Consider the following 26,936-nt stretch of genomic DNA (forward strand, 5'->3'; position numbering starts at 1 on the left):
ACTCATCAGACACATACTGCAGGGATACAACAGATGCTGTAAGTTGATACTTCCTTGCTAATGAGGAGAACAGGATGTTGCATAAATCTAAAAATCCCAATTGCATGAAAATTGCCTCATTGGCACAATAAAAGCTAGTTTTGGACCTTCACTTTATGTGTTGGAATGTGGACAATCGTGGATGTAGTAATACCTTTTTCTTTGCAGCAAGACGCAATGCTTGTGTCCCTGTGCACCGCCTCAAGCATGTTCACTCAGCTTGCATATCACTATCTTTGTCAAGCATCACATTAAAGGTGGTTTTCAAATTAGCTTATTACTATCACTAAATCAAAGAACAAAGCTTTTTTGGAGGTTACAAAATAATAGCTTCCCTGACATGAGAGAGGGGGGGTGGGGGGGGGGGGAGGGGGGCAATTGTACATGTGTGATTGAAAGGCGGGGTGAGGTGTAATCTGTAGTTTATAGGTTAAGGACTGCAGTGCTCTGTAAGCAGCAGTAATAAAGCAGAATGTTAATGTATTCAATGTCTCATCCAAGTCTGGTGTGCTCATTTAAAATCCTGTATCTTAGCTTTTTAAAGTGGAAGTAGCAAACTGGACTACGACAATCAGCCCTTCAACTAAACAAATATGCACCGCCATTACAATGCTAAGTCATTTCCGGGTTTTAGGACTTATTCTTGCACCACTCTATTCTTGCTGATAACATATAGACATAACTTATCAAAGTTCTCATGAATTCCTTTTGGTCTATTAAGATAAGCACTTATTAAGATATTTTAAATTGTTAAAATAAACTTGTCAGTGCTCTCTCGTAGTGTTGTCATAAAACACTATTTTAAATTTGAATATATGTTTGGCATTCCTGATATTAATAAGCTGGCGTTTACAATATGCCAATATCATATACTGTATGTCAATGTGTGACAATGGCCTAGCTAATATTTAATGGGATCTTACATACATAACATGGCTTCTACCATCAGTCCCACAGTAGGAGGCTTCATCATTTTATCATGTGCCTCTCTTCATATTGAGTAGCAGGTGCGCAATAACAGGCTAGTACTATATTTGCCTCTGTATCACAGATCTGAAAAACTATAAGCTCATTCTCAGCTTCACACTTTGAAAACACTCAAATCTATCATGTTCCCTTTTTTGACTTTTCAAGGCACATTCAAATATTAAGGTCTCTACCTGCTCTTTATAAAAAAAAGTCTTGAAATAACCTCTATTATGTGCAGCTACTGTATGTAACAAAGAATGTACTTGTTTTGCCTTTCAAAACACTTTCCCATGACTCAATTGATCAGACATGGCCGTCAAATGTTCAATGTTAAACTCACTATTCGGTATATTCTTAACTCGGGAGGGGCCACTGTTAAATCTTACTGCCGGACCACTCCTGTCACAGCTGTCCTGTTTCTGCACTCTGAGACTCAGTACACTCACTGCTCTATATATATATGCACGTATAACCCCATTAATGTGGAATAACTGCTAATTAAGTCGCTCTATATGAGTTACACATTAAATAAATGACATACAAACACGGCACACTTGAAAAAAGACACCATTTTATTTGCAAAATAATACATTCTGTGAGAAAAAAAGAGGTATGGTGAGTCAGGAGGAGGTGAGGGGGGGAATCTTTGTGAGGATCCAGCCCCTCAGCAGCTCCATCTCGGGCATGGACAGCTGATGGTGCAGGCCTGAGAAGGAGTGGAAGGTGGTGGCCATGCCAGCCTTCTTCAGCAGCTCGGAGGTATCCTCCCCCCACTGATGGAGCACCAGATCGTCCTTGGTTCCATGGCATTGGAGCAACTCAGGGAGGGGGAGGTCTGCTCTGCTGCGCTCCTCCACTGCCTTCACAGGAAGAAGAAAAATGCTTTATGAATATTGTTAGATAATTTAATCAATTAATGCCTGCTCAGTCTTAAAGGTGCAGGACCATAATCATTATTACATGATTAATGGTTTGGGCTGGTTTATTTATTGCAAACAAATATTGAGTCGAGCTGAGATACATTTCAAATGCAACGGTCTCAAACCTTTGGTTACATCTCTCACAGGCTACGCCCTCTATTGGACTCTATGGGTACTCCCCTCGATCCTATCATGCAAGCATTCATCCACTGAGACTTTCTAGACGTAGCCAGCCCCGGGGCGGGCCTACCAGAATGCGCGCGCATCTCAACGCATAAAAGGAGGCCTCGCCTCCTTACTGTCATCCCTTTCTCTTCAGCAAGGCAGTGACACAACTGAGTGAAGAGAGACGGATACAAATAAAAAAACCATACGAAGAGAATGACCTCCTACATCACGGTGTTCACCGAACGGGATGGGGAGGGACCGGCCTGGGGAGAGCTATAGGTGGGCGCTGGTTTCTAACAGAGACACAGCACAGCAACATCCTAGAGCTATGGGCGGTAGTGTTGGTCCCCCAGCATTTCAAACCCTTAATTCAGGGGAGACATGTAATGGTCAGGAGCGACAACAGCACCACAGTGGCTTATATCAACAGGAAGGGCGGAGTTTTTTTGTTGTTGTTGACCACAGCGGAGAAATTGTGGTTATGGGCTTCAGAGGTGGTGTTATCTCTGAGAGACCTCCACATTCCGGGTATGGAGAGCAGGGGGGCCGACCTCATGTCGAGGGGCGGACCCCTGCCAGGCGAGTGGGTGCTTCACCCGGAGGTGGTGAAGCAGATCTGGGCCCGGTTCGGGACAGCAGAGGTGGATCTGTTCGCCAGCCGGCGCAACTGTGCTCTGTGGTTCTCCATGGCTTTGAGCGACGACCCGCCCTTGGGGGGGGGAGGTGTCTGCACACGAGCCATGGCCAAGAAAGCTGCTCTACGCCTTTCCACCGCTGCGTCTCATTCTCCCTCTCTTGGGGAGAGTGAGGCAGGAAAGTCTGTCAATCATCCTAGTAGCGCCGGATCGCCTGGTACTCAGAGATGACGCAGATGAAGGTGGGCCAGCCCTTGGCGCTTCCCCAGTTCTGGGGGGCGATGTCTCAAGAGGCAGGTGCAATCGGGGCGTTACCCACTCTGGGCCGACCTCTCCAGGCTTGGCTCCTGAGAGGGACAGGCTAAAACAGGGTGGATTGTCTTAGTGTTATTCAGTCTATCCAGGCAGCTAGAGCGGGATCCACCACAGCCTGTTACAGGCCAAAGTGGCTGGGATTCCTGCGATGGTGTGAGGAGCGGAAAATAGAGCCCCTATCTTGTGAATTGGGATCTATTTTTTTTCGTACTTACAGTTATTGCTGGACAGAGGGCTTGCTCATTCCACAGTGAAAGTTATTGTAGCAGCAATCTCGTCCTGCCATGAGGGATTTGACGGCAGGTCAGCCTTTTCTCAGCCACTAATGTTGCGGTTTTTGCAGGGGGTCAGGAGGCTGTGCCCAGTAGTGCACGCCACCGCCCCGCAGTGGGACCTGCCGCTGGTGCTCGAGGCAGCGTTTACGCCAGGGGGGCGTCTTGTCATTTGACGCCCTTATTCAGCTCGGGACCCCCTGAACTCGAGCCGAGAGTGTCCAAAAATATTAATAATTTGAGAGAAGATCGAGAGTTTTTATCACTTGAAATAACGAAAAGGAAAAAAGACAAGGACATCCCTCTGTTGGAGGGGCAAAGACGTCTGGTGCTCTCGGGGTGGGCACCCTCTCAGCCCTGGTCTGGCGGAAACATTGACTCGAGGCTCTGGTCACAGAACCATTTGAGCCTCTGGAGCTCTCCTCCCTGAAAGCACTGTCATGGAAGACAGCAATGCTACTTGCCTTAACGTCAGCCAAAAGAGTGTCCGAGTTAACCCCTTTATCGGTGCACCCGAGTTGTTTAATGATCCGGGGTGACCAGAGCGGGGCGACACTCAGACCCAACCCCTCCTTTGTGCCCAAGAGCCTAAGGAGTGCGTTCAGGTCGAGGGCTATTCAGTTGGGGGGTTTAATCTTCCACCCCATAGTGGGGCGAGGGAAGCTAAATTACACCTCCTCTGCCCGGTGCGTGCGCTGGCATATTATGTGGAGTGCACGGCTGCCCACTGAACAGCTGTTTGTGTGCTTCAGGGGCGGGGTAATTGGGAAAGCTCTGTCCAAGAAACGCCTGGCAGGCTGGGTCTGCGAGTGCATTGCACATGTCTACGGACAGGCGGGGAGAGCCTTCCCCACGGGGGTCCGTGCACACTCTACACGAGCCATGGTTGTGTCAACAGCCTTATTTAACGGCGTGAGTGTGGAGGACATATGCACGGCGGAGTCTGGCTCCTTTTCATCGTCTGTGCTTGCTGGGGCAACGCAGGACTGGTGAGGAGGGATGGGGGCTGTGGGTCAGTGGGCATCTGACCCCCTCCCCGGGCGTAATGCGCTTAAGTGACTCGCACATGGGCCCATAGGGGCTGGGGGACTCTTTTCCCCCTGCTTTAGGGGAGGGGAGTCCTCCACATCATAGCACACCTCCGCGGAGTAAGCACGTCAGGGTGTGCTCTGTCAGCCGCGGTGAGATGCGCGCGCATTCAGGTAGGCCCGCCCCGGGGCCGGCTACGTCTAGAAAGTCTCAGTGGATGAATGCTTGCATGATAGGATCGAGGGGAGTACCCATTGAGTCCAGTAGAGGGCGGCGCCTGTGTTTATATAACAAGGGTTACCATACATAACCCCTTGTTATTATTCCAAAGAAAAAAAGCAATTCCAATTTATCAGCTCTTTGGGACATTGGGATTTACTATTCCTAGAATAACTAGAATCTAGTTAATATTTTCTTTATTAAAGATGTATAATTTCACCTACCAGGAAATGCATACACAGTACTGGCCCAGCACAATCAGAGGAGTAAAGTCAAATAAGCCTGGGTCCAACTGGAGCCCATAAAAATAAAGTCACAGCTGGCAGAAGTGAAGTTATTGTAGCTAAGGTTTAACCCACACATTGGCATCAAGCTTAACTATCTTAGAAAATGCAATTCATGTTTCTATAAGCAAAATCAATAGAGTGGTGCAGTAATGAATCCAAAAACCCACAAAAGACAGCAATTGACCAAATCCAGTTCCACTGTCTCTGTTTTAACTTGTTCGTGGTAAGATGTCTGAAATAAGGTCTGTGGTTAACACGAGCTGAATAGATTTTCATATTTTGTTGCTCGATATATGTCAAAATATGGCAGTAAATACCCCACTCGTGATCCAGCTTCTATGCGTCATTAAAAACAGCGGTTTCATCCAGTGACTAAATAAATGACTATACGTCATCACGCCAACACGAGTTTGCTCTTAGCTTAGAGCAATACAGTTTTTATAGCCTAAGTTTAGCTTTTTATTTCTGCCGATTGCATTTAAGCTTAAAAAGTGTTGTTAACATTCTGCAATTATTCTTCTGAAGAAAACCAGACGAGTACCATAAACGTTTGTTTGGGACAATGCTTATTTTCTGCAATGTGAATAAATCCAATGGGGAAATCCTAATGCTTTTTGTTGAGGGAGCCCTATTGGTGCTAACTTCCCAGTCGGCGTACAAAAATACGCATCACTCTAATGTTTGTGAATTCACCAGTTATACAAGTTACAATTAATTCCTTTGATTTTACAGAAACTGATGGCTGGTGATGTACCTGATAAGCAGCAGAGTCCTTGTTGAGGAAGCTGGAAAGTGCAAAAACTCCCGCTACATCAGGGTGGTACCGACACGCCAGGTGGAGCGCCATGGCTCCGCCCATCGAGAACCCCCCTTTGGTTAGGGACAAAAGAGAAAAGATCATCAGCTGGGAGCAATAAGGTAATTCTGGGAGCAGTTTTTTCTTCGGAACAGTAAGTATAAGTTTGATATAAAAAGTAATAAACATATTCATCTGCATATAAGGAGCTCTAAGTGAGGGCACTTTAAGCAGTCTGTGGTGGAGAATTCTTCACTTTAAAAGAAAAACATTAAGATGGATAGTACTCCTCAGTTCCACATCATCACTTTTATTTTTGCCTTAGTATATGCAGCCAGTTTCATGAGTCTGTCCTTAATCTCACACAGCTGGGTACATCTGGGCACACTGTGCACATCTGGGAAAGTGTGCAAGTACCCATCATCCTGTCAGAGAGTGGAGGAACGAGGGAGAGTGAAAATAGAGCGGGAGGAACAGATGAAGAGGAGAGGTGGAATTCACAGGTCTCGCCCAACAAGTCAAATCAAACCGACATGCAGCGATCTGAGCTATGGTTTAGGGAACGGACCGATGTGTGTCTACGTGTGTTTGCTTGTCCACACTTATTCAAATAAAGCAAAATACTATCTGATTAAAATGATGAGCCTGGGATAATGCTGCTGCCAATTAAAAACCGACAGAAGGAAATTCAACAAAACCTTGCAGATATAAAAATGTACTTAGGGTGACCAGGTGCCGACAAGTCACATGTGGGACAAAGAGTCACACAGGCCACACCCATAAGTAAATAAATATTTAGTTGATTGATTGACATCTGACACAGCTAACGGTAGCCTTCTCTCTCTTTCTAGACCACCATTGGCCAAGTTTCGACTTGCTGAGCAACTGTCAATCAAATGCAGGACATCGGCTTCATTTTTGGGACATGGGAAAAATGATAAAAATGCTGTGCGGTCCCACACAAAGCTGGAAATATACAGCATGATTATATCAGTCAATTCAACAATTAGAAATAAGCATCAAGCACAAAAAAAATCCAAAAGTTGTTGCCGTCAGTACGGACCAATACTGTCATCCCTAGCCGTGCCGAGCAGTGATCTAGGCAAGATTTTAGCTGGCGCCCCCCCCCCAAAATGCAGACACTCACTATGACTCGCGAATGCATGCACGTGCACGGTTGTGGCATGACCACCAAAACAGAAAGATATGGACACAAGATGTGTGCAAATGTATTTAGTATCCTATCCATTTGAATATGATTTAAGTGGGGGGTGGACCTAACCTCCTCTAGGGGGGTCCGGGGGCATGCTCCCCCGGGAAGATTATTTTTTTTAATATTGAAGTTAAAAGCATCAATCTGGTGCACTTGGTGCTGAGGTTATCAGAGCTTCTCAGTCTTTCAGGAGAGAGCTCTCTAAAAAGCTCTCCCCCCTGCGGCCGCTTACACAGTAAATTCCAATGTTAATAAAAGCTGTATACATTTTTTGGGAGTTTCATTTATTTTAAATTAAAACAAATACAAAATTAAAACCAATAATTGCACACTAAAATAATTATTTCCCAAAAATAAATAATATTTTTAAAATGTCTAACTTTTTTTTTTTTCATTTTCGGCACCCCCCATAGATTGATGCGCCCTTAGAATTCGCCTATGCTGCCTATGCCAAGGGCCGGCCCTGCCGTCAATGAAGCTTCTTTTTATGTAAATAGTACACATACATACACTCACCAGCCACTTTATTATGTTCACCTTGCTGGTACAGGGTTGGACCCCCTTTAGGCTTCAGATCTGTCTTAATTTTAGTGGCATAGACTCAACAAGGTTTGGAAACTACTGCACATCCATGATGCAAATCTCTCGTTCCACCATGTCCCAAAGGTGCTCTATAGGATTTAGATCTGGTGACTGTGGAGGCCATTTGAGAACAGTTAACATATGTCATGTTCAAGAAACCAGTTTGATATAATTTGAGCTTTGTGACATGGCGCGTTATCCTGCTGGAAGTAGCCATCAGAAGATGGGAACACTGTGGTCATAAAGGGATGGACATGGTCAGCAACAATACTCAGGTAGTATTAAAACTATACTCAATTGGTACTAAGGGGCCCAAAGTATGCCAATAAAATATCCCCCACACCATTACATTACATGTTACTTGTTAGACGCTTTTATCAAAAGTGACTTACATACTCAATACTGTGGGCAATCCCCACAGGAGCAATTTGGGGTGAAGTGTCTTGCCCAGGGACACAACGACATGCTGACTGCAGTTGGCTTTGAACCTGTGCTCCCCTGATCCGAACACCAACACACTAATCCACTGCGCCACAGCCTCCCATTACACCACCACCTTCAGCCTGAACCGTTAATACAAGGCAGTATGGATCCATGCTTTCATGTTGTTTACACCAAATTCTGACCCTGATGTCAATAGACTTAAGAAGTAAAGCGTCTGCCCCCCCCACACACTCTCCACGCTAAACACCTCCACACAGCCGACCTCCTCAAAAACCTTTTCCATGGAAACTTGTGGCGATTGTCAGTGCGTGGGCGGGGGTCATGCCGAGTGACTCCACTGAGTATTTATAGTTCATGACAAAATGTTATGATTTAGTAAGATAATATTTCAGCAGCTTCCCAGGAGCATGTGTTTTTTCACTCACTTTTCTCTGGAGTCCAGTCTTTCATGCACCCCCCCCTCACACACACCACAGTGTTCCTGTATAGTTCTATATTTCAGGGATGCTGGGGGGTTCACCCTTTTCCCAACACTCTCAGCGGTTTCTTCTTTCATCTGCAGCCTTCACTGGGGGACATTAAAACCCTTGATGGCCTCCCATAAGTTTCCTGTGAGAACTCTTACCTTGCCTCAGCCATAATGTTTTTAGTACTTGATACTAGTGCTTTCATTCCATTGTTATTTATATGTGAACTTGATAAGCAGAATATTTGAGGCAAAGAGCTTTTTAGGACCTGAGAACCCGCCCTGAAAACCTTTTTAATCTCGGCTGGAAGCATATGAAAGAACACTGTAACCTGATGAAGTGCATTCTTTATTTTATATCATGACAGAGGGAGAGAGGAACAGCCAGGGTCTGTGTGTGTGTGTGTCGTGATCCAGTGAGAGAGCCAGCAGAGACTGTGAGGATGCTCTCTGTCAGCCTTTCACTCCCTGACTAAAGGAGCTCACTTTTTTTTAAGACAGTAAATTGTTATTTTGTTTCTTTATTTAAGTACAGAGTTGGAGTCAGGACAGGTTAGTCAGCCTAGCTTAGCATAGTGACTGGAATCAGGTGGAATTAGAAAGCCTGACTATGTCGAAGGTTAAAAAATACATCTCCACTGACGCTCAAGCTCATTGATTAACATTGTATCCTGTTTAAGCCATACAGAAACGCGTTACGGTACCTGATTGGTCAGAACCATAGACTGTATATATAAATGGACGTAGGGTCACGTGACCTCCCGCGTGTGACGTAACACGGGGGACACAAGGGGGAGAGCGGCTGGTGTAACGTATTAATAAACATGGATCCCAATGCTAGTTTCAACACAGAAGACACAGCAGAAGTTGAACATGAATATTCGAATGCATATGACGGACCACAACCTTATAATTATGAGCCTGCTAGGCGTCCAAGAGACCAGGAGCAGCCAAGGATTAGAAGAAATAACGGCCATCGGAGAGAAATTGAGCTGTGGTGTGAGGAGAACCAGTGGAGAACTGGGCAGCTATCTTGGTGAGTGACCGGCGTTAGCTACAGAATGTTACATCACAACATTGTGAAGTTAGCTATCATATATCAGGCTATAACTAAAGTAGTATTGATAATATAGAAACGTTACTGGCAGGACTGTTGATACTGATCCATAACAGAAACTAATGCGCAAGTATCAGCCGTATCTTGAATTACCTAATGCAACTCCACACTACGGTGCTGTGTACCGGAGGAGAGACGCGAGATACGGCTGATACTTGACGATCTGGCGGAGAAAGGTTGTGGAGCCTCCGTTGATATGCCGTTGTAAATGGCTTGATGGAAAGCAGGTGTGTAGTCGGTTAGGGTGCACAGCTGATTGCAGCAGGTGAGTGGAGGTTGAACCGGGAGCCAGGAGTGACAGCCATCACGCCCACACAAACAACAGACAGGGGGAAACAAACAAACACAAAGGAGACGGCTGGAGCAGTACAGCCACCACAGCGTTACCTAATGCAACTCCACATTATGTCTTACGGTGCCATGTACCGGAGGGGAGAGAGAGAGAGCAGCGAAGGGGGGGGGGGAGAGAGAAGTAATACGGTTTCCTGATAAAGCTGTGGAGAGTATGTGCTGCAGGGAGGTGGATGCACAACGCACACAGGAACGAACGCTAGCTCCGGTCCTTTTTACTGTGGACTCGATGTCCTGACAGGCTGGTATTTGTGCAACCTGCACAAACACAATACTGCACCATGATTACAAATGTTGAAATACAATGTAAAACTACCGAAAAATACCAGCTCCTTAAAACAGAACCGCTCTACTCAATGCAACTCTACTATACCCGTGGTCAGAGAGCGGAGATGTGTCCCCTGTGTGATGTAATATGACGCGTTTGACGTATGACCTTAAAAATAAGCCGTTTTTAAGAGCAGAGCTCAAAATTGCTCCTTTCCCTCTGAATTCCTGCCCTTATGTCTCGTTAAACATATCAAATCCTGCATTCACTTTTTTAATTGTAATTTTCAAGCAAGTTTAAGCATAAATGTAGAAAAAATTAAAACCTGCAAGATGCTCTTTAACGTTTGTATGCAATTGTGCTAAATTCAACACTGGAATTGAGCAAATATTAATATGTTTGCATGACATTAGTTATTTATATTTTGATATCACTTAATTATACGTTTAATACATTTAAGTCAAGCTAAGGTACATGTGATGGCAAAAAAGTATTTAGTCAGCCACCAATTGTGCAAGTTCTCCCACTTAAAAAGATGAGAGAGGCCTGTAATTTCCATCCTAGGTATACCTCAACTATGAGAGACAAAATTAGAAAAAAAATCCAGAAAATCACATGTCTGATTTTTAAAGAATTTATTTGCAAATTATGGTGGAAAATAAGTATTTGGTCAACAACAAAAGTTCATCTCAATACTTTGTTATATACCCTTTGTTGGCAATGACAGACGTCAAACGTTTTCTGTAAGTCTTCACAAGGTTTTCACACACTGTTGCTGGTATTTTGGCCCATTCCTCCATGCAGATCTCCTCTAGAGCAGTGATGTTTTGGGGCTCTCGCTGGGCAACACGGACTTTCAACTCCCTCCAAAGATTTTCTATGGGGTTGAGATCTGGAGACTGGCTAGGCCACTCCAGGACCTTGAAATGCTTCTTACGAAGCCACTCCTTCGTTGCCCAGGTGGTGTGTTTGAGATCATTGTCATGCTGAAAGACCCAGCCACGTTTGATCTTCAATGCCCTTGCTGATGGAAGGAGGTTGTCACTCAAAGATCTTGCGTGGAGCCCCAGGTCGAGGGAGATTATCAGTGGTCTTGTATGTCTTCCATTTTCTAATAATTGCTCCCACAATTGATTTCTTTACACCAAGCTGCTTACCTATTGCAGATTCAGTCTTCCCAGCCTGGTGCAGGTCTACAATTTTGTTTCTGGTGTCCTTTGACAGCTCTTTGGTCTTGGCCATAGTGGAGTTTGGAGTGTGACTGTTTTAGGTTGTGGACAGGTGTCTTTTATACTGATAACGAGTTCAAACAGGTGCCATTAATACAGTTAACAAGTGGAGGACAGAGGAGGCTCTTAAAGAAGAAGTTACAGGTCTATGAAAGCCAGAAATCTTCTTTTTTTTTTTTTTTTGCCCCACTCTAGTTAGTGCTCTTACCTGTGAGGCCTCCTCCAAACAGCATAATAACCAGACTGTATCATTAAAACTAAGTACCAGTTCTAGATCCTTGACTTTAGACAAACAATTCAAAAGAAAACATGTATTTAAAGACCAATCTTTATTTGAATGTGCCTCTTAACCTGATATATTAGTTATACAGTAATAGTATTGACAATCTAAAAAAACTAAGAAAACTTAACAGTAAACTTTATGTTTGTTATTATCTAAAGCAGCGGTCGGGAACCTACGGCTCGCGAGCCATATATGGCTCTTCCGGTGACGGCATATGGCTCCCAGACAATTTTGAGTTGAAAAAAAAGAAAAAAAAAGAAATGAGTTTGGAACTGATTTTAAAATACTTGTGATATTTCTTAATAATACTGTGTAATTTTAAAGTAAACAGAAATTAGTTTTGAAGATAAATTTAACGGGTCACGGGTCACCCGTGGGTCGGGTCGGGAACCAATGGCTCGCGAGCATGTCCGGGTCATTGTAAAGGTCAAGAAATCAATTTTATCAGATAGCCAAATAGTTTATCCGCTTCAACCCTTGTAACGGAAAAGATGGCGAAAAGAAAAAAAGACGATGATTACCGTGCATTCCAGGCTGCGTGGACAGAGGAATTTGCATTTGTGGAGAGAGCAGGATCTGCGGTATGTCTAATATGCAATGATAAAATGCATTGATGAAATGGTCAAATATAAAGCGGCACTTCGATACGCACGTCGCACCATGCTTCATTTGCATCGAAATATCCAGCGGGGGACAGCAGGAAAAGGGCATGCGAGGAGCTACAGCGGAGAGTGCAGACGAGTTAGCAGCAACTACGTGTGTGGACCAAGCAAGGTGACGGGAATTCCGCTAGCTTTGCGGATGCTTTGGCAATAGTAAGGAATGGAAAGCCATACACAGATGGCGAGTATGCCAAAACATTCATGCTTGATGTGGCCAATGAACTGTTTGATTATCTTGTCTTTATTTGGGAAGTCATCAAACGAATAAAAGACATGCCCCTGTCAGCAAGAACTGTGCACGATCGTAGCATAATGATGGCAAATGAAGTCGAGGAAACACAAATTAAGGACATAAACGCCGGGACATACTTTTCTCTCGCGTTAGATGAGTCAACAGACGTTAGCCATCTATCTCAGTGCAGTATAATTGCCAGCTATGCTGCAGGTGACACACTGCGTGAGGAAAGCTGTTTTGCCAATGAAAGGGACAAGAAGAGGAGAGGATTTATTCACGTCTTTCATGGAGTTTGCTAAAGAAAAAAAACTACCGATGGATAAACTTATTTCTGTCTGTACTGATGGTGCACCCTGTATGTTTGGGAAGAACAAAGGATTTGTAGCGCTTCTCCGTGAACATGAAAAGAGAGCCATCCTAAGTTTTCATTGCATTCTGCACCAGGAGGCGCTTTGCGCTCAGAAGTGTGGCCAGGAGCTTGGTGAGGTGATGTTGCTGGTCATTCGAGTGGTCAACTTTATTGTTGCCCGAGCTTTAAATGATCGCCAGTTTAAAGCTCTGTTAGAAGAAGTTGGGAATCATTATCCCGGTCTGCTTTTACACAGCAACGTGCGTTGGTTGTCAAGGGGGAAGGTGCTCAGCCGTTTTGCAGCTTGCCTGAGTGAAATCCGGACTTTTCTTGAAATGAAAGGCGTCAAGCATCATGAGCTAGACGACACTGACTGGCTCCTGCAGTTTCACTATCTCGTGGACATAACTGGCCATCCGAACCAGCTCAATGTGAAAATGCAAGGTATTGGAAATACAATCTCATCCCTTCAACAAGCAGTGTTTGCATTTGAAAGCAAGCTGGAAGTCTTTCTCAGGGACATTGAAACAGGATCTCTAGCTAGCTGGCTTTACGTCCAATCTCCTGCAGTCACTCAAAGCACGTTTTGGAGAATTTCGTGCGCGCACTGGTCTTTTCAAGTTCATCACTCATCCACATGAGTGTGCAGTGGACAAAATCGACCTGACATGCATCCCCGGGGTCTCTATCGGAGACTTTGAGCTGGAAGTTGCTGACCTGAAGGCATCAGACATGTGGATGAGTAAGTTCAAGTCACTTAATGGAGAGTTGGAAAGTCTTGCGCGACAGCGAGCAGAGCTGGCGAGGGAACACAAGTGGACAGAAATGAAAAATCTTCAACCTGAAGACCAGCTGATTCTTAAAACTTGGAACGAGCTTCCTGTGACATACCACACAATGCAGCGTGTGAGTATTGCCGTATTGACCATGTTTGGCTCTACATATGCATGTGAGCAGTCATTCTCGCATATGAGGAACATTAAGACCAACCTACGCTCACGTTTAACTGATGGAGGCCTCAACGCCTGCATGAAGCTCAACCTCACCACGTATGAACCAGACTACAAGGCCATCAGCAAAACCATGCAGCACCAGAAGTCGCATTAAAAGTAAGACATATTTAATTTATTATACGTTAAAAACACTATATGGCTCTCAATGAAATATATTTAGAAATATTTGGCTTTTATGGCTTTCCCAGTCAAAAAGGTTCCTGACCCCTGGTCTAAAGCATTTATTATTTTCATTTCCCCCCTCTCATATTCAGTGTGGACGGATTGAGACAGCGTGGTGTCCAGAAAGCTGCAGAGACTTCAGGGAGAAACCTCCATGTGATGGACGTCCTGTCTGTTTGTTTGGCCCGGAGAGGACTGAGGGTATTTTCTCTGCGAGGAGGACCAGGCCTGATGGAGGAGCCCATGCTGGGCAAAGCTGATACCAACTGCACATGCCTAGTCTGTCACTTTATTTGACTAAATGTGTTTACTTATACATTTAATAGGTTTACACCTTCTGTCCATATGTGCTTTTTATTTAAAACATGTTTGATTAACTTTTGGTTGACATTTCAATAAATTGTGTTTGTATTTGCACTCCTTTTGTCCATTATTCTTACTGAAAATGTTAGATTACACATTCACATCTGACTGAAAATCGGCCCCATTTATTTGTGACATTGCAAACTCTGCGGTACAAAGCACAAGTGATGTGAAGCTCATAAAGCGAGGCAAATACAAATAATCAGCTGATGGAGTGTAGATGTGGAAATAGGTGCATTCGATCAGCTGACTGTTTTTACAATAAAAGTAGTTTCAGGGCTCGACATTAAGGACTGCCCGATGGCCCGGGGCCATCTAGTGTTTAGCTCGGGCAATGAAGCCTCACCTGCTGGTTGCCCGGTCGGGCAATCTATTATGCCAGTATCATGCAGCTCGCGGATCCAGTAATGAGTGACCCGACAGTAAAACTAAACATATCTGTAACTAGTTTAGGTAGTTTGAGAGGTAATTAAAATAGCTACGTGTGATATTCTAACCTGAAGTGTGTGTTTTGTCCGCTCACCGCTGCATGTGATCATGCAGAGCTGCGTGTCGACTCGTCACCAGCAGCTGATCTCTCTCTTCCGTCAGATTAGACTTCACTCGCGTTCATGTCCATATCGATCAGATCCAGCTAGTTCTAGCTAATGATATGACTACCTGCTTATTAAAAGACACCTAAACAATAAGTGTCGCTATGCAACCGGGTGAGGCCACAAAGTATAGCGCAGCATTATGCATTTGTTTACATGCCCACCGGAACCCCGAGGCATTACCAACAGATCAACGCACAATCAACCCATACAGCACATCTCTTTCTCCACATTAAGTGTTAGACATTAGAATTGACTATTCTTGTCTGTCACATACTCTTCTTATCCGTCACATAAGTGGCACAGCTGAAGTGGTATTGCGCTAAAGGGAAATTATTTTGACCGAAGAGATTTAGATTTGCCGGATAACGGGAACTCTGACGTCACCATTTTGTGTGCTTCGCGGATGTGCTCGGCTCCTCCCGGCTCCTCTCGACTGCTGCTCGGGTCTGCTCGGTCAGCTTCCGGTTGAGGAGGCATTCGTTCTACCAACTTACAGTAGATAACATTACAAACATTTTTAACAGGGGCCATAATAGTGTAAATAATGTTTGTTTTGGCAGTTACAACTGAATGTAATGTTTTCTACTTTTTTACATCTGGGAAGGCATTTGCCTTCATCAGATGGAAAGTGTCTTGACCAACAACTTAAGTATTTATTATAGCTATGCAGGGCATTCAAGCGAGCAAATACAAGCAAGAACGAACAAAATGAATGAAGAATAAAATTGAAATTGTACAATATAATATTATGGTGGTTCATCTTATAATTCAGTCTAGAGAATGCACCAGACAGCATCTACAGTAAGACCTGCAAAAATCTAAATTTTCTAGGGGAAGGCCCCCCAAACCCTTCGTGCCATTTCGTCCGCGCGCATTTTTCAGGGCAATCTCTATTGGGCTCAGGACCATCTGTAAACTAGCTTAGATGGCCCACAGGGCCATCTCCCAAAATCCTTAATGTCACGCACTGAGTTTCTTAGTGTACTGGTCTTAAAATCTCATAGCATCAGCTTTTAATTTTCCACTTGGATATTCTTCTTGACCCTCAGAGAAGGAGAACATGTCGTGTCTTTCAGGCATGTCCTTTCCTAACAAAGATTACAGGAAACATAAAACATATTATTGCAGAACAAGTGTTTTATTTATGAAAGTGGTGTGTTTGTGTGTTTAGGGGCTGTAGATATAATTATTTTGTAATTGTAATGTTTTTATTTTATTTCAACAGTGAGCTACAAAGACAATCAGATTATGAATGAAAAGTATGAAGTTCATCAACATTGAAATATATGTTATTATCAACATAATATTGAACTGTTATCAAAATGTAGTGCAACTGTAGAAGCTTGCTCTGTTGTCTCACTGAAAGAATTACTTTTACCATGTTTTTTATAGACAATATTGAGAGATAAATAGTAGCAGTTCTCACTGTGTTAAATATCTTTGCCTTCAATACATTAAATTAGAAAGCTGACAAAATCATATTGCTTGTTAACATCTAAATGTAACTTTTTGCATGGAAAAAACCCTCAACTTAACTGATGTTTAGGTGATCTAGTATTTAGTGTTGTTTAATGGAATGTATATCAGTGTATTAAAGTCAATACTTCATTCATTTAAACCAATATCTTTCTTGATTATTTGTACAGTATGAAAAATAGAGTCTTTATACCTGTGCTGAAGTTCACTGCTGTGAGGAATCCAGTTCTGTCTCTCACTCTCTGGTCCAGCCTGTCTGCATCACCTGAACACCTTAAACAAACAGATATATATGTAAAGTACCATGTGTACAAACAATATAACTGATTCTCTTCAGTTTAACATGTTGGATTGTGTATTGTCCGAGTCAGGGTCTTTTTTATTTTACTGTAACTTTGGAAGTTGTGTTACCAATGCTTACTGTTTATTTGATACCCATTTGGTAATGCAATTAATAAAAACAACAAGGTTTGGGTTCGTTCTTCAGATGACTGTGACGTTAACGTGTAAGCTCAATAATGAACTCCAGATCAACCAACCATATTGTAATATCTAACTTATTTTATCAAACTCAAACAGAAGCCGTTTGTTGTACAGTATTATCCCACTTAACGCTTAACACTTGTTTATTTCGTTTTAACCTTTATATATATAGTCTATGATTTTAACTTGGAGGGCTACTATTAGCATCGTTAGTACCGATGTAGCTACCACTCGCTTACACGCTAACCCAAGCCTTAACATTCATTACGTAGCTGATTAAAATCATTAACACATAAATAAAGTACTCAAATTTCACTTACCGCATTAATGCACCGTCTGTTTTAACCGCAGAGCAAGTCACAATAGTCCGATATATAAGCATGAAGAAAAAACAACCACGGCCGGATCAAGTTGTGTTCCCTGGATGAACTGAGCAGGCAGAGTCCCTGTAGCTAGCTTCACGGAGCAGCTAGCAGAGAGACAAGAAGCTAGCAGCAGCAGTGATTGAACGGAGCTGTCACTCAATGTGACAACGCCCTAATATATGCATAACTTTAAGGCTTATTATTAATTAAACAGATGGGTTGAGAAAAAATTCACCCCCCAATCCATATTCATGAAGGGGGGATCTAACTATACAGAGAATATGGTTTTTTGAACCACGATGTAAACATGTTTATTTCTGCTTTAAAGTTGGGCATTTTAACATGGGGGTCTATGGAAATTGCTCCCTTCTGCAGACTGCTCCTACTGGCCACTAGATGAACTGCAGTGTGTTGCAATTCCGTATTGGCGTCCCGGCTCTTCCCCAGGGTTTGCCGATTGGTCAGAACCAAAATACCAATTAGCTGCATGACAAACGGTGCCACTATCTGCATAAAGAGAGATCTTGACTTCTCCAAAGATGCTATTTTTTTTACAAAAAAAACTGTTGAACGATGTATTGATTACGTCTTTTGGGGAAGCTCCCAAATCGTTGTTCTTTTAAATGTGTTTTTATGTCATTCTTTTTCACTTCTGAGTAGCTCAAGGACTATAGGTATACTGTTCTTACTGCAAAAGAACAAATAGCTATTTTGTTTTCACATTTCACATGCAGCAGAAGTGAAGTGAAAACCAGATCCATACCGATGACGATCCTGTGTTTGGGAATCCCAGCGTTGACCTCGCCCTGAATGATTAACCCCAGAGAGTTGCACATGTCGTCTATGGACTCTCGGTCCTCGGGGCAGTCCCTCGAGATCTTGTGACGGTCAAACCAGACAGTAGACAGAGCCCCTCGCATAGGGGTGTACGGCCTGATGGCATCAAGATGACGGTCAGTGTTCAGCTACATGGCTGCAGCTTTACTACAGGCAAACTTGTATAATTAATGCAGTAAGAATAATACAAATAAAAAATTGGACAATGAAAACTTGTATTTCCTCCATAATGTTCCAACTACAAAGATCTTTTAAAGACATTACGTTTGAACTTACATTATCCAATGTAATTGATGAAGTTGACAAAAAAAAAAACATTGATATTTGATTTAGTCTAATCTAGACATACCGAGCTGGAGCTGTGGGGTAAATGATCCGGATGTGGTTGAAGGACAGATCCGGCTCAGTCACATCTCGAACCCAGGCTCTTAGCCCCCGTCCAGTGTCGCCTGCACATTGAAATCAAACAAAATGATATCAAGACCCTATCAATATTGCAAATGCATGTAAAATGCATACCAAGCCAATGTTTGATCTTCTGAAGAAATGTATCTTAAATAGGGTTCAGATGAGGTAGTCCAGAATAAAAAAAAACTGCCATCATTATTATGGAAAAGTCTTTACACATGAAATGTGTAAAGACGCATCCTAAAACCAGGAAGTAAACTCCTTCCGGTTCCTTCGACAAAAAAGCAATGCAATTTCTCCATAGGATTTTGGAAAATAGCTCAAAATAAGGTCTGTGGTTGACACGCATTTAAGAGACGGATCACGTTTTGTTCAGTCGGATAATATACACCCTACTTTTATAATTTTATAATCGTAAATCTAATCACCAGAAGCAAAATGCTAACGTTATGCTATAAACGAACTATAGCAGGGTCGCTGCTTCAACTTCACGCCAACTTAAGATCCATATTCAAAAATACAGATTCAAAATTGTACAAGTTGAAGCGTTTGTTTTAACAGTTTGCAGGAGGCAGTTACTTGCTGTCAAGCAGAACACGGGGAAAAACAAACTTAGCAGGAGTGTTTACGTGTTCGGTGTAATAACGTACAACGGCCTCGACAATTTCTGTAGTTCTATTCAGCCACATGTTAACAACCATCGTTTTTCAGACACATAAACTCTTCAAAAATCACCAGTGGCGTCACTGCTGATGTGTTTAATGTCGTAGAACAACACGTGATCCCTCTCTTCAATTTGCGTCAACCACAGACCTTATTTCGACGCATTTTCCAAAATCCTATGGAGAAATTGCATTGCTTTTTGGCGAAGGAACCGGAAGTGGTAAAATGCTAACTTACTTCCGGGTTTTAGGACGCGTCACTGTGGCGCTCTATAGAGGGGCGAAGTCACGCCCATCTACTTCCGGTCCATGGGACCTTATTTCGGAAAAATAATGTATTGAAGTCAATGGAGAGAGAAAACGTATCTTTTGATCCCGTTTGAATTGTGGCATGAATTACACATATGATGTTTGTCAATCTTAAAAAATAATTTCCATGTCAAAAAAGTCACAGTTTGTCGTAAAACTGTTGAAATATAAGACTATTAAAAATACGCAACTAAAAAGACTACAAATCCCAGAGTTGCGTAAGTGATGTCACAATTGTTTTCCTCCACTAAGAGATAGCTAAGATCAGCGCCAAATAGATATAATCCATCTATATGGCGCTGGCTAAGATAAGATCACTTTAACAAGATGCCTGTGTGCTTAGTACCAGGTTGTTATCATCCCAGCAATGGGTCTTGCTCGTTCTGTCGCTTCCCGTCTGATGAAAGGACCAGGAGTGGCTGGATCAAGTTAGCTACCTAGCTAGTAGCTAGCACGTTAGTTAGCATTACAGCCTTGTCATTTTTATTTGCCTTAATATGAAGTAACATTAAGTAACCCAAAATGTTAAACAGTGAGAGTAGTAGTCATATTTTGTGAAACCTTTGAAGAGTACTGTCACCGGTGTGATCATTCTATAATACACAACTTAAGCTAGGGCTGGGCGATATGGTCTCTAAATGATAGCGCGATATTTACTGACTATATCGCGATATACGATATATATCGCGATATTCTGAAATGTCCTCTAAAACAAATACATTTTTTTTATTTAACCCCTTGATGTTTACAGTCACGCCAGTATGATGATTCTATTAGTCCCTGCAACATATGTGTGCATTAAAAAAATCGACTAATAATGAAGAAAATTAACACATTTGTTGCAATAGTAATTTATGCACTAACTACATTACTACTTGTACTACAACATTTGAATCATCAGTTCTTCCTCATTTTCCTCGATTGTTCATATTTGGTTTATTAAAATAATGATATTGTGGTCATTGTTCAAAAATGTCTGCTATTATTATGAGTAGTATTATTATTATTAGTATAATGCGCTTTCTGTCTTCCTGTCATTATCAGGAGTTAGACATGTAATGGCTATGTATTAGATTAGATTAGAACCTTCATTCTCCTAACCTGCTGGGACATTTCCCTATAGCCAATACCTTTTATATTTTCTACTCTTCACTTACTTGTCACCATAGGTCGGCATTGATGTACACAGCCGACAGAAGACCTTGTTTACATTGGCATCATATTGAGAGGTGCAGTGACGCGTCCTAAAACCAGGAAGTAAGCTGCTGGTTCCCTCGACAAAAAAGCAATGGGATTTCTCCATAGGGTTTTGGAAAATAGCTGGAAATAAGGTCTGTGGAAAACAAACCTGTTTGATAAATGCACGTTTTGTTCAGCCGGATAATATCCACATGTCTACCCTACTTTTATAATTTTCGAATCATAAATCTAATCGATAGATTATAAAAGGGTTTTAGGACGCGTCACTGCACCACTAGAAAACAACTCCATCGATCAAGCTGGCTGAAACTTTCTCTCCCTCTTCTTCTCATGCTACCTTTCACTCTCCTTTAACTCCTCCGGTGACTTTCTTTTATTTGAACATAGTTTTTTGCTCGGCGCTCACGGGCAAACGGGAGCCTGCTCGCGCTGGCTCCGCAGCAAACAGCTGTTTACTTTTCACCCAACAACGACAACCGCCTCACGAAACGCTATGTTGTAGCGTTAATAAACGAAACAATTTAACAACATTGCTTGTCAAAATACCTATACCACAGGACAATTAAAACAATTTTAAGCAATATTTTTAGTGGCCCGAGCGGGCAAGTGGAAAGTACGTTATGCTGGCCCGGGGTGTCTAAATAGTGCTTCCGAGCCAGCGGGCCATTTATAATGTCGAGCCCTGCTCTCTGTCACTGTGCATGTGTGTAATGTTTGTGTGCAAGTTAGACGGGGCCTGCGTGTGTGCCTGCGTGTGTGACTGTGTCTATGAGGGAGAAAGGAAAGCTCATTTAATAATTTAAGGCCAGTGGAGAAATGCTAACGGTAGCATCGGCGAACGCCGATCTTTTCTACTTGTGCTATCTGCACAAATGGTTGACATTAAACATTAAAAGACCAGGCAGTTCAGAGAGAATCAAAGGAAGGAAGGCAGGCAGCTTTGCATGACATTCTTCTCGAGGTGTTTCATTGTGATGATAGTGAGGGTAGTCAATCGTTTTGTTAACAAGACAGTAGGGACGGCCATCTTAGTGACGTCTGTGTTGTTGTGCGAGACCAGAGATGTAGTTCATTAAGCATTTCACACAAACAAATGTGTTACTTCACAGTTTTACGACACATTTTTATTTTTTTGACTTGCAAAATTATCTATAGTCTAATAAATATAAAATCATTGCAAGTATTATCAGTTGCAAGTGTGTATTTGTTGAAATAATGACAAAAACACAATACATTTCACAGTAATTATAATAAAAAATAAAAACGATTTCCTTAAAAAATTAAGATTCACGCTCTTCACCCCGCGGCGAGCTGGGGGTGTGTCAGCTCGCTCGCAGGTCGCAACCAGCCCATTTTGCGGCAGCTCTTTCCCTCAAGAACGCTAACGAAAAAGCTCTATAATGGCAGGCAAACCTTTTTTACTTGACTTCTTTTCTAAGAATAATATAATTCACAAGAAGAAAGAGGCCAGAAGCACCGAAGCTACAAGTGAATCTGCCACTAAACTAGTACTACATCATCACAAGAGCCGCCTAAGGACGTGGATAATGCTAGCACTAACGTTAACGTTAGCTAAGCTAGCAACGTTCCCCTGGCTAGAGGTATGGACGGAGGAGATGTGGCGGAGGAAACAAGAGGAAAACCCGTGGATAGACTGCAAAGCTGGGAAACTGGGCTGTAAAGTTTGTTCATCCATTTCGGATTTATCAGTCTTGAAAACACAAGAGTTGTATGTGTGTGTGTGTGTGTGTGTGTGTGTGTGTGTGTGTGTGTGTGTGTGTGTGTGTGTGTGTGTGTGTGTGTGTGTGTGTGTGTGTGTGTGTGTGTGTGTGTGTGTGTGTGTGTGTGTCTGTGAAAAAAGCAGCGCTGTCTGCTTATTTGCAATGTAGGCTAGGCCTAATCAGAATAATTTCAAATCCAGATTCAATGTTGTTTGCATAAGTAGGCTATATTTTTCGTTTCGTTTATTTAATAAGTTAATTTCAGGACAACTTTGGGATTTTGTTTCTTTGTTATGAGTTTTAAATAGATTTTGAAAGTGGAGATAGAGAGAGAGAGAGAGAGAGAGAAGCAGCACTGTCTGCTTAGTTGCAATACTGTAGCTTATGCAATTTAGACCTCTAAATTGTTTATGTAACTTATGTGCCAGTGTGTCCATTGTTTTGAGTCTGTGTGTGTGTTGAGCGCAGCGCCATCTGCTTTTTGCAGTACAGTAACTAAAGTAAAACTAAGCATACCGGTAGTTTCTGTGGACCTGTCTCCCCGTTTTGTGAGTGCACTGCGCGCATGCGCACTTGTCTGGCATTGTTTGGGACGACCTAATTAAAATAGCGTCCCCCCCAGTAAAAAAATCCCCACTACACCACTGCAGACAGGCAAACAATTGCATTAAGCCATTAGAAATCGACGATCGGGCTTGATATATGGTTAAATATAGCAGTAGGCTATCGATTTTCATAGATGAGAGTAACATCTACGTCACTTTATGGCCCCGCCCACTTTTGGGGGAAACAACGCTGTCATTTGAATGGCGCTCGAGCCTGAAGCCACAGAGCTCTTCTTTTACTGTCCTTTCTTCTTAGAGGAAGTACAGAAACACTGAACTCTTGATTATGTTTAATGTTTGAGGTGCAATAAACGATACAGCAGCTTTTCGGCATGATAAAACTATTATGTTCCGCCTCGCTCATGAGAGTAACAGCTGGAGAAATTAGAGCCTCGCCTACTCATTTTAATGTAACCATATATCAAGACCGATTGTCAATTACCAATGATCGAATGTAATTGTTTGCCTGACTGGCCATCGTAATCGAGCTCTTTGAAGATCCAAAAATCCACGGTTTTTTATCGGATTAGCAAAAACTTCTGAATTTGTATTGACCGCCATTCAAATGACAGCGTTGTTTTTCATAATTTTTGCCCGGAAGTGACGTAGGTGTTACTCTCATCTATTGAGCAATAATAAACTACAAAAAAGACAGTATGATGGAATACTTTTTTCTATGCATAGCTCTGGTTTCTGTGGGTCAGGTTTGACTTTATTCTGGGTTTGTATTGATGCTGTATGCTCCCTGTGAATCAGTGGCGAGCCGTGACTTTTATACTTAGGCCCTCTGACCCCCACCCCTTCCCTAGTTATTACATCACAGCGTATACTTCAGCGGAATATCAAAACAACGGCCCGGGGTGCAAGACGCATCAATGAAAGCGACCCTCTACCACAGAAAACAACACCTGTCAATAACCCTATTCGTGTTCTTTGAAATTGAAAAGGATATTGCATTGTGTTTGTTACTTTCGTTGCAGTTGTATGTCTTAAAGAGCCTGTGACAGCCTCCCAACAACTGTTGTGCAATGAAATATTGGACTAATAGTCATCTCGAACCGTTAGTTTAAAAAAGAAGGTGCGATACCGTTCCGATAAATATCAATAATTTCGAACATCGCGGGGAAGTTCCTTCGACTCATTTTGAAGTTTTGGGGTAAGCCGGAAGTGACGTCAATGCGGGAACGCTTCACTGTGCGGCGAGAGAGCCAAACACGGACAAAGTGTGTTGTCATGCGTAGAAATGGTGAATTACTGAGTTTAGGCACGTTAATAACGTTTTAATGAAGTTGACTACAGTATATTCATATTTGTCAGTGCTTTCATGTCAATTCGGCGAACATAAACATAAATGATCGTGGTGAAGATGATGATTAAATTAGGATTAAAAATCGGTAGTGAGAGCTGCTGAATTTCCTCCCGTCGGGTGTGATATAAAAACAAATCGATTATTTTTGTGGTTGTAAACTCAAGTGGATGAAACTACATTTATTAGTGCTTTCATGTCAATTCGGCGAACATATGCTACATTAAATGATCGTGAGGATGATGATTTAAAAATCGTTTGTTTGAGCCGGTCTGAATTTCCTGATGAGAAAACAAACCGATGCTTTTTGTAGTAGTGGTGTAGTGGGCGTTGGATGCGGGGGTGCGCCATACCCCCACTTATTTGAAGCATGATTTCTTTTTTTAATAGTCTAATACATCTAAAATCATTGCCAGTGTTATCAGTTGCAAGTGTGTGTTTGTTGTAAAAATGACGAAAACATAATAGGCAGATTTCACAGTAATTATAATAAAAACGTAGCTGAAGCATTTATGCAACTTGAGATTTGAGTGTGTGTGAGGGGCAGAACCGTGGGTGTAGGGTGACCAGGTGTCCCGCACTGTGCGGGACGGCACACACAGCATTTTTATTATTTGTCCCGCGTCCCACACATTGAGACTATGTCCCGCATTTGAGTGATAGTCGCGCAGAAAGGCCGGATCGGTTCGCTGACAGCCGGCACAGCCCTTTATTATTATATTGTCTAAACGGCATCATGTAAGTTGCGCTGACAGGCAACACAGAGGTCCCCCAAGCCCCCCGTTGACAGTTCACGAGCGCGTCCAGTGTCTCCCGTCCAGCCACCACACTGTCCACCCAGTAAAAAAATCCCCACTACACCACTGGTTGTAGTAGTAGTAGTAGTACACCAACATGGATTAAACGTGTGTTTTTTTTTACCACAATGTTGGGGAAATTAATGGATAAAATGCACGGATTATTATTATTATTATTATTCCCACTCCGATCGGGACACTAGGTCCACCGTTTCCCCGCAGCGAGGCTCCCCCAGTTGACAGTTTACGTGGGCTCGGCATGTAGCCATCGGGACGAATCCCGATGGCTACATGACCGTATGATCGCCCATATTGAAGCACCTAATTCCTAAACTTCTAACAGATACAACATAAACCGATCCTTCAGCCTCATATGAGCTCTCAGACAAGTTCAAAATTAAACTGTCATCGCTGTCTGAGCTTGCTGCTGTGTGTGCCATCGTGCGTTTACATGCAGATGCTGGGATCCTGAACGGTGCAGATGGAGCGCTGTGCCCGCAATGACGTCACACATAATTTGGCGGGACTTGAACAATCCCCGAGAAGATCCAGAATATGGTCAACATTGAAGGGCAGATTAATGATTATCAAAGTACAAATATCCATAATCAGTTCAGTAACGGTTTTCAAGGGGACAATATTTACTCAAATTGATGGGTTTGGATGATGGGGGAAACTCGTGTCACAGGCTCTTTAAGTGTAATTTGGCATGCTTTTATTTTGAAGGCGAGTTAACGCTGTTGACAGGAAGTTGTTGTTGCTATGGAAACAAGAAAAGTTTCACAGCGGACGGAACTTGTCAGAAAGTCCGCGATAATAACACCCACCCATTTAGAGGGAAGATATGATTGGTCAATTGTACTGTCATTTGACATTACTCTCTCGTTCAGTTACTATAGCTGGACCGCCTGGACGTCCAACAGCTCCTCTCTTCACAGTAACTCGCAGAGACGAGCTTCTTTCATTTAACCCTTCACATTCCAACAGAAACTGAATAGGCAGATTCGAAGGATTTATTTCTTTGGACATTTTATTTTAAATACAATTCAATCAAGTTAATTTGGTAAAACTAATGAAAAATATAACTAAAAAATAATATTAAAAAAATATGTTATTTTTTTTTAATGTTTTTAAATATTATTTTGTAGAATATCTTAGTCCCTCACAGGGCCTAGAGGGCCCTGACGGCTCGCCACTGCTGTGAATTCTAATGTGTCCTCCAGCTATTTAGTGCTCTGTTTGCAGTGTATTTTACTGAAAGGTTGGTACCCTGAAGAAGGTACAGATTCCGGAAGTGGATCAGTATATAGAAATTGTATTTATTGGGATCAGTATGTCGCTATGACTCTCAATTTATCAACCCTAACGTTACGGAAGCCAATTATTTTTAAACTTCAGGTCATGACCGTGGTTTATTCTCCTTGAGCTCACACCGTTTCCGAGACACACCAACAGCTAAACAGAGCACTAAATAGCGTTTTTTGTAAATGAACAACATCCAGATAATATCCCAAAGAGTCACTGAGGAGATAACAGAGAGCTGAGCACCTGAGCCGTGCAGGAAGATAACCGAGGCAGTGTGTTTCCCCGCCGGAGACACGGCACACTTCTGAAGCTTCTGCACCGCAGCCATGACAGTCTGATGGAAATCTCGCGGTAGTGACAGAGCAGCGCTAAAGCATCGCGAGACACCTTACCAAAACCTTGGATGGAAGTGGTTGCTAGAATGTTAAAACTGAATAATTTTGGAGTATTTCTATAAACTATTAACAACATTTATTCCAA

At 42.6% G+C, this 26,936-nt stretch overlaps 1 protein-coding gene across 1 annotated transcript; it reads right to left on the reverse strand.

The window, feature by feature from the left end:
• Nucleotides 1-1,559: 1,559 nt before the first annotated feature.
• On the reverse strand, nt 1,560-26,806 carry lyplal1 (lysophospholipase like 1). The gene is made up of 5 exons (XM_079691386.1): nt 26,700-26,806; nt 18,493-18,592; nt 18,070-18,239; nt 5,608-5,723; nt 1,560-1,868 (listed from the first exon to the last, which is right to left on the reverse strand). Exons 1-5 carry the CDS (start codon nt 26,782-26,784, stop codon nt 1,629-1,631), a joined length of 711 nt encoding a protein of 236 aa, XP_079547512.1. The 5' UTR covers nt 26,785-26,806; the 3' UTR covers nt 1,560-1,628.
• Between the last annotated feature and the right edge of the window lie 130 nt (nt 26,807-26,936).

The sequence above is a fragment of the Notothenia rossii genome, assembly GCF_949606895.1.
Source record: "Notothenia rossii genome assembly, chromosome: 7".
In the NCBI taxonomy this organism is placed as follows: domain Eukaryota; kingdom Metazoa; phylum Chordata; class Actinopteri; order Perciformes; family Nototheniidae; genus Notothenia; species Notothenia rossii.